At 41.8% G+C, this 8836-nt stretch overlaps 1 protein-coding gene across 1 annotated transcript in view; it reads left to right on the forward strand.

The window, feature by feature from the left end:
* adh5 (alcohol dehydrogenase 5) overlaps positions 1-8836 on the forward strand; it is a 10190-nt gene extending 1354 nt beyond the window's left edge. Inside the window, exons 2-9 of the mRNA NM_001292126.1 lie at positions 2125-2226; positions 2362-2503; positions 3488-3575; positions 5232-5451; positions 6247-6507; positions 7322-7457; positions 8215-8353; positions 8592-8836. Of these exons, the coding sequence (NP_001279055.1) occupies positions 2125-2226; positions 2362-2503; positions 3488-3575; positions 5232-5451; positions 6247-6507; positions 7322-7457; positions 8215-8353; positions 8592-8616 (1113 nt within the window). The 3' untranslated portion in view covers positions 8617-8836. The remainder of the gene's footprint in view (positions 1-2124; positions 2227-2361; positions 2504-3487; positions 3576-5231; positions 5452-6246; positions 6508-7321; positions 7458-8214; positions 8354-8591) is intronic.

An 8836-nucleotide genomic window follows, 5' to 3' on the forward strand; every position in this document is an offset into this window, starting at 1 on the left:
GAAACCTTGGGCAAGTTTCCTTACTCCACACAGAGCCTAATAATAATCCCTCCAAAACCAAAAACAATAATAAAAATTGATCATTTTCAATCTACGACTGTTTGTGAGACATTGCTGTGCGCGATTGGCTGCCGCGTTCGCCCACAAATATACAGTCAATTCACTTTACAGTGTGTTCTGTGAAGCGCTTTGGAACGTCCTCCCGACGTGAAAAGCGCCATATCAAATGCAAGGATTATTATTATTATAACTGGGTTCCTACTTACTGCTTAGTAAACAGAGGACTGTAGAGTAAGGAAACTTGCCCAATATTTTGCCCTGCTGGGAATCAAACCCAGGCCTTTTGCTTGTGTTCTAACCACTGAGCTACAGGACACCAATATATAATGTATAAATACAATTTTGTTGTTGTTGTCTACACCCAACAACATGTGAAGAAGGGTGTGAGAGATTTTTTTATTGCTACTTTTAGCCTGGATCTCACTGAATGTAAAAACACTGCAGTGTTACTGTGTTGCCAGTACCCTTTTTGTGTGTATGTGTGTGTTCAGGGGGTGAGGAGTTTGTGGAGCTGGTTAGCCTTGGAACTGAATCAGCCTGAACTCTTTTTTTTGTCTTTTAAGTTCATGTTAAAACTTCAAACTTTGGTGAAAGAGAGGGATTGCAAAGTGTTACACTGTATGGTTGTAGATGCTTGTTAAATAGATTTGTTAAATATACATGTATACATCCAAGTAAAGTACATTTATCTCTATTTGTTTGTGTGTATGTAAGCTGTTTCTGCTAAAGTTGGCGCATGTGGCTAAAACGTGGCCACGTCGGTTACTATTCAGTGGTTTCTATTGAACAACAGTGCTTTAAGGACTGAATGAATGATGCCATTGCCATTACATAACATTATATTGTTGTTCCCATTGGTAGTGATGATATTTGCACCTTATGTAGTGAGACATCACTGGTTTGAATTCTGAATTTGCTAGTCTCAGCTGGGGCTGCACAGGGAGACAAATTCACTGCAAAGTTCACGGGGTTCGGAAGGGTAAATTCAGCTAAGGTTCGTCTCCTTGTCTGTCCATAGCACCCTGTGCTGGTTGTGTGTGGCAATGAGTGAGGAGAGGTCAGGCTTTGGTGTGAAGGCTGCTAGAGTTCATTGACCTGCTGACACAGTTGTAATGTTCACTATAATGTCGGAGTGTGGGGAAAGGCAGGTAAAGTCCTGTAGGCAGGTAAAGACTCCTTGTGGAGTCCTGTAGCTCAGTGGTTAGAGCACTCGCTTTGCAAGCGAGAGACCTGAGTTCAATTCCAGGCAGAGGGCGAAACCTTGGGCAAGTTTCCTTACTCCACACAGAGCCTAATAATAATCCCTCAAAAAAAACAAAAACAATAATTAAATTGGTCATTTTCAATCTACGACTGTTTGTGGGACATTGCTGTGCGCAATTGGCTGCTGCGTTCGCCCACAAATATACAGTCAATTCACTTTACAGTGTGTTCTGTGAAGCGCTTTGGGACGTCCTCCCGACGTGAAAAGCGCTATATCAAATGGAAGGATTATTATTATTATTATTAAATGGGACTGAATGGATAGATCTCTCAAAAAACAGTACAGACAAGATGGGCCCAACATTCTTCTATGTTGTGAATTTTCTATGGTTCGATATGCTAACAAGGAGAAAAATAATTGGACCCAGGAAATTTATATTTAAAAAAATTGCGTCTCCTTGCTCCCCACATTTTGTTCCTTTGATTATCCAGCCACTCATTATATGAAAATTTGCTCTTCTGGGAGTTTCTCTCTCCCAGTGTCCCGGCCAGCAATACCCTGAATAAAATTGATCACTCACTCGATGGCTGTTTGTGGGACATTACTATGAAAACTGGCTGCTGTGTTTCACATACAAAATACAGTCTCTTACAGTCTCCTTCCAGTATATCCAGTGACGCACGTTGAGACATCTCAATAACGAGAAATGCTATATTGGCTGTGAGGATTATTATTCTAACTTGAAGCATTATAGCAGCGTGTTTAAAGACAATTGGTGCTCTGTTTCTCTTAATGGGATATCAGGCAAGTAACTGTGAAGTTGTTTGCGTGCAGCTGTAACCTGTTCATTGCTTTCACAGGTTATCAAATGTAAGGCTGCGGTAGCATGGGAGGCAGGCAAACCGCTGTCTATTGAAGAGGTGGAGGTTGCTCCCCCAAAGGCTCATGAAGTTCGCATTAAGGTACGAAACCAAATGGAAAGTTTCATTTGCAAAGATTTGAGAAATGAGATTCTCCTTTTTCTTTTAAAGATCGTGTCCTTAATTTTTAAGGTAGAAAAAGGAATATTGTTAAATTTGCCTGTTGTTGCCTGACAGATTGTCGCCACTGGTGTTTGTCACACCGATTCTTACACCCTGAGTGGCTCTGATTCCGAAGGATTGTTCCCGGTGATTCTTGGACATGAAGGAAGTGGGATAGTGGAGAGTGTTGGAGAGGGAGTGACTTGTGTCAGAGCAGGTAAGGGAAGGTTGTATGTTTTTTTTCTGAGTGTATGTGCTGTTGGAACATGAATAATAATAATAATCCTTGCATTTGATATAGCGCTTTTCACGTCAGGAGGACGTCCCAAAGCGCTTCACAGAACACACTAAAGTGAATTGACTGTATATTTGTGGGCGAACGCGGCAGCCAATTGCGCACAGCAATGTCCCACAAACAGTCGTAGATTGAAAATGACCAATTTATTATTGTTTTTGGTTTTTTGGAGGGATTATTATTAGGCTCTGTGTGGAGTAAGGAAACTTGCCCAAGGTTTCGCCCTGCCTGGAATTGAACTCAGGTCTCTCACTTGCAAAGCGAGTGCTCTAACCACTGAGCTACAGGACTCCACATGTATAAGGTGCTGTGACCAGATTGGTTGGTTTTCTTAATATATGAAAAGTTATGAAATCATGTAAAGTACTTTCAATTCCTAGACTAAGATATTGTTGCAAAATTCCTCTGGTGGCTTAGTGGGTGAGTGACTTCTGGTTGTATATTGAGTCATATAGACCAAAGGGTTCCAGGTCTGAATTGACAAGGATAAGCTGGGTAGCAATTCAGGCATTAAGATCGGCCTCAGTGCACTGCATTAGGGAGGGAAAACCTCAATCAGGATTTCTACTACTGATCACTGTCTGGACACCCTGCTAAAAGGTGGGCTGCACGGCTTCCTGCGCTGAACATGTCAGTGTTTCTACATTTGACCACATAACACAGTCTCTGCACTTCGGGACATCCTCCTGACATGAAAAACACTAGACTATACATAAGAATTAAGTGTATCTGCATGTGAGATTGTTTGGCAAGGTCTTTAATTACTTGACGTTGGCAGTGGATATAAAAAGTAGAATTAAATTCTGTGTTCCTCTGGAGGTTATCCCTTACTCTTTGTTTCTCCCAGTTTTTATATTTATTGAATCCTGGAGACACCTGCCACTATCTGGATTTTTTTTTTAACAGGGGATCGAGTGATTCCACTTTACATCCCACAGTGTGGAGAATGCAAGTTTTGCCTGAATCCCAAGACAAACCTCTGCCAGAAGATCAGGTACATCTGTTTGCTTGTAGAACAAAATATCTGGACACCGCCTCAGTGAGTTGGCTATGTTGGGGAGGGAGGAGATAAGGAGTAGGTTGGAGGAGATAAGTAGGAAGTGGCTGAAGGTGAGGTCAAAGAAAAGACGGGTCTTTAGATGGATTTTGAAAGGAGGGAGGGAGAGAAATGGAGGGATTTAAGGAGAAAGTTCCTGCGGGCAGGGGCAGTGATTGAATGCAGCTGTTGGGGGTGGGGGAGAGGCTCATAATGTAGACTGGAGTTGGCAGAGCAAATAGGATGCCAAGGGATTTGGGGCACAGATGATCACAGAGGAAGGCCAGAACAAGAGCATGGAGGGATTTGAATTTACGAAGTCAATTTACTGGGATAGAGTGTCAGTGGAGCCGGGTAATGGGCTCACAGAGCCTGGCGGAGGAGCAAATAAATGGTTAGAGCGCTTGATTCGCAAGTGAGAGGACCTGGGTTCGATTCCTGGGCAGGGCAAAACCTTAGACAAGTTTTCTTACTCCATACGCCTCTGTTTACCTAGCGGTAAGTAGCAGTTAGTCGATTGGCAGATCGATTTCTGGGGGCATTAATCCCTTCAAAAAAAAATTAATTATTTGGTCGCTCAATCCACAGCTGTTTGTGGGACACTGCTGTGTGCAATTGGCTGTTGTGTTTCACCCAAAAATATACAGTCAATTCACTTTACAGTATATCCTGTGAAGTGCTTTGAGATGTCTGAATGGAATGTTTAGGAGCTATATAAAATACAAGGATTATTATTATAAATATGGTGTGTGAAATTTTGGATGATCTGGAGCTGGGGAGGCTGCAGCTTTGGGAGGCCACTGAGCAGGCAATGGGAAAGCTGCAACTGTCAAAGACCTAGGAGAGGGTTTTGGCTATATTAGGTGGAAAGCCATGGCAGAGGTCAGCGTGTGTGTTTGTTTTTCTGGTGTGTGTATATGTGGATATGGAGGAAAATTGATTTGTTCAAAGTTCAGGTGAAACACTCATCTAAACACTGGGGTTCTTGAGGGAGAGTGAGGGCAGTGCTTCGGGGACAGGCAACATGAGTGTATCACCTCTCTCTCTCTGATGTTTATTCAATTGCCGATTGCTGCAGTACCTTGAGTACAAATCTCTGGTTTTGTCTGGTTCTAACCAGTCTGCTGGTTGTTTGCTAAAGCTGCTTCTTTTAATCTTCTAAACTTTGGCCGGTTCTCGATTTACATTTCCTTATTTATTATGGATGGGTAATTGTGGGTAAAATGGTTTTGTAACTTGTCTAGAACATTTAAATCCTTGAATTTTTTTAAAAAAATTAAAAATGTTTTTTTAGGACTTTGCTTTTGATACTGGCAATGCCATTATATCTGCTTACAGTAATGTTTCTGCAGTTCTAATATAAACTTCTGTACACTTTTGTTCTACTTAGCTGGGTGACTGGAAACCCTTTACCATGCTTAAGAGTAACGGAAACTTGCATTGATATAGCACACTTCCCAAAGCCACCCTTCCCAAATGGGGTAGTGTCTTGGAGTTTATCTAGTGTCCTGTAGAAGCTTGTCTTGACTTTGGCATACTTGTGTGCATGTTGTTGTGATCTGTTCTTTGGTGAGTGTAAGGCTGGTGTGATGGTCACTGTTTGTTTCTTGCCAGGGTTACCCAGGGCCAGGGCTTGATGCCCGACAAGACAAGCAGATTTACCTGCAAAGGGAAGCAGATTTTCCACTATATGGGGACCAGCACCTTCTCCCAGTACACAGTTGTTGCTGACATCTCTGTCGCTAAGGTTGATGCTGCTGCTCCACTGGATAAGGTCTGCTTGCTGGGTTGTGGTATTTCTACTGGCTATGGTGCAGCCCTCAATACTGCCAAGGTATGAACTTCTATTTCTTTCCTTTCCTCATCGTGTCCTTGTATTTTATAAAAACATGACAGCTGCATTTTGACTTAGGTGATACTGGAGTCTAAAGGTTAATGAGTTAATCTTTGATTCCAGTTGGTTCAAAGTACCCTCCTGGGAGGAGGTAAACCTTGGAACTGAGCTGCTCCCAGGTAATGTGTTCAGCAAGAGAATGAGTTAATCCTCAGTGTAGTAGTAGTCTGCTTCCTGAGCCAGATGGACCCACTCTACTCCAGGGCACTGATAATGACAGACTAACCAGCTTGACTCATCGGCAGGATTTGGAGGGAATACTTTAGTCACTAGGATTCTTCCCACTCAGGTCTTGTTACCCAACAACCCAAACCTCCAACGGGTAGAGTGGTCCTTGCCGGACAAGCAGTAGGAAGTTTGCCAAACAGTATGCTCAATGTCAAGTTAAGTGGTTTTAAATTGTTAAACTTCAGAAGTACCCAACACACTCAAGGTTTGGCTCTTGCCAAACTGTACCTAATGCTGTCTAGAATTGGGTGAAGCAGACGTGTCCCTCCGTGGGAGAGGGTGTGTTCCATTCTAGAGACTGGGGAATTCTATGTATAGGTGCGTAAGTGTGTTGAGCTTTCTTATTTAGATGCTTTTAAGCACGGTGATAGGCTTCTACGTGTGTGATACCTTGCTAAACCCCCTCCCCCACAAAACAAAATCACGTGATGGTGGTGAAGTGATTTTGTAAACTATTTTTGCTGTTTTTTGTAACTATTTAATCTGTCTCAATCATTTCTCCACTAGGTTGAGTCAGGCTCTACCTGTGCTGTGTTTGGTCTGGGTGGAGTGGGTCTTGCGACTCTTATGGGATGCAAAGCAGCTGGTGCTTCTCGTATCATTGGGATTGACGTTAATAAAGACAAATTTAAGATTGCCAAGGAATTTGGTGCAACTGAATGCATCAACCCCAAAGATCATGAGAAACCAATTCAAGAGGTGTTGGTTGAGTTGACAGACGGCGGAGTGGACTACTCTTTTGAGTGCATCGGTAATGTGAATGTGATGGTGAGTGCTTGAGATACTGTTCTTCTGTACCTCCTAACCATTTCTTTAGCTCCAACTTCAGGAAAGCTTTGAGTATTTTTATTCCTTCACCAATCGTTGTGGCTTCTCTGATGTAGACTGCTGTGCAGTGAACATGTATACACTAGCTGTTGGGTTGAGACATGCCAGAAGGACAATAACAACTTGCATTTATATAGCACTCTTTGTGTAAGACAATGTCTGGGAGCACTTCACAAAGACCAGGCAAGGGAGAAAGGGAGGTTTTTAGATTGGATTTAAAGTCAAGACGCAGAGGGTTGAGAGAAGTAATTTCAGAATTTAGTAGCTAAAGGCTTGGCCACCAGTGGTGACATGAGGGATGCACAGCAGAGGATGAGCAGAAGAGTGAGAAGATTAGAGATGGGGAAGGCTATTAACCAGTAGAGAGAGGAGCCTTTATCCCATCAGAGTAGGTTGATTTTTTTAATCCCAGTTTTAAGGGGTCAAAGGATGCCTCATTCTCTAAAGTATCAAAGAGGTCCTGATGTGTCTGCTTGCTCACCTTTTGGATTTTCTGGCAATTTGATTCATGTTTGTACAAATGAGGGATTTTTTTGGTCTAGTAACTCAGAGCCGGATGCAACTGCATGTTTGAGCTAGTGCTCAATGAGAATGCAATGCTTTGCTGTCTCGTTTGATAGAATACTGTATAATGTGCTCGGTTATTTTTATTTTCTTGGTGAATGTTTGTCTAATTTGATCACTTAACTTTATTTAAACTCATTAAACTCATTCTTTCCCTCCCCTCTTTCGCCTTCCCTCAACAACCTGGTAGCGAGCTGCATTGGAAGCCTGTCATAAAGGCTGGGGAACCAGTGTGATCATAGGGGTTGCACCTTCAGGACATGAGATCGCAACTCGACCCTTCCAGCTGGTGACTGGCCGCACGTGGAAAGGCACAGCGTTTGGAGGTAAAATCTTCAACTGTGTGCAAGACACATAATGGTGAATGAGAGCAGGCAGTAAGGTCTAGAATACTGACATGCAGTACTTTGCACTTTATATACTATATTTACAGGTTTGTTCAGATACTACTTTGGATTCTGCGTGTCACCACTAACATCTGTTCAGTCGCTATTTCACTTTGCAGATTACTGAGCATTAGTAACATCCACTAAACTGAGCCTGGCTGGTAATACATTTTTCATATTTATAAAAAAAATTGCTGTTCTCCATCTAGCTTTCTTTACTGTCTCATGCGATCACAGTCTCTCTTTCCTCTCCTCAATGTTTCCTTCAATAAGTTGCATTGCAGGATTCCCATAATTGTGAGTAGTCTATCCTGTCCACTCACAGTATCTGCACTCCTAGAGTATATGTACCTATATAAACATTTGAGACTTGCTGGATTCAGAGAAACTTTGTCCAGTGCACGTATGTATTTTTTTAAACGCTCAATTTTACCACATTTTCTTTCTTTTCATTTGAATACTCTTCTTACCCTCAACTGAAATGTGGGAAGATTAATGCAGTTAAAAGCCTGCCTTGGGTTCATCTAGCTATCAATTGGGTACATATAAATATCAGAAGCTCTGCAGTACAACAGTGACTGGATCTGCAGAGAAAATGTTCAGGGAGGAGAGGAAGAAAGAAAGATGCACTTTGACGCCTTGTGAAGATGGTCACTGACTGAGTTGGACTGATGGTGTTTCTCTATTTGCTATGCAGGGTGGAAAAGCGTGGAAAGTGTGCCCAAGCTTGTGCAGGAATACATGGCTAAGAAAATAAAGGTGGATGAGTTTGTAACTCACAAACTCCCATTTGACAAGATCAATGAAAGTTTTGAGCTCATGCATGCTGGAAAGGGGTATTTTTTTTTTGTTCTCTCTTGGCTTGTGATATAATTTGTTGGAATTATTTGGAACAGAATTTTATAAGTGGAGTAATTTTTGGATGACATTTGTCTCAGTGTTGAGACATTTTTAATATATCTCTATAGAAGTCTACAATAATAGTACAGAAGCATTAAACATCATCATTGAGATTCATTGTTTATCTTTGCCAAAGGTGGTGGTTAATTTATTTTCTTGTTCTACTTTTCTCAGCATCCGGACTGTCCTCTCGTTTTGAGGCTGGTGTCCCAAGAGCTTGCAATACCATGGCCTTACCTGTCGAATGGAATCCTTTACTACAAAATCAGTCAACTATGCTCATTAATGGCTTAATTACTTCATGCAGTGTACATACTTGAACAGTAATTAGTGTTTACTTCTGTTGCTGTATTCCTGTAATACCTGTTATGTACAAGTCTCAAATTAAAATAAAGGCATTTTCTTATTTGGTTTATGGT

Source organism: Callorhinchus milii, unplaced genomic scaffold (genome assembly GCF_018977255.1).
Source record: "Callorhinchus milii isolate IMCB2004 unplaced genomic scaffold, IMCB_Cmil_1.0 Scaffold1, whole genome shotgun sequence".
Taxonomy (NCBI): Eukaryota; Metazoa; Chordata; class Chondrichthyes; order Chimaeriformes; family Callorhinchidae; genus Callorhinchus; species Callorhinchus milii.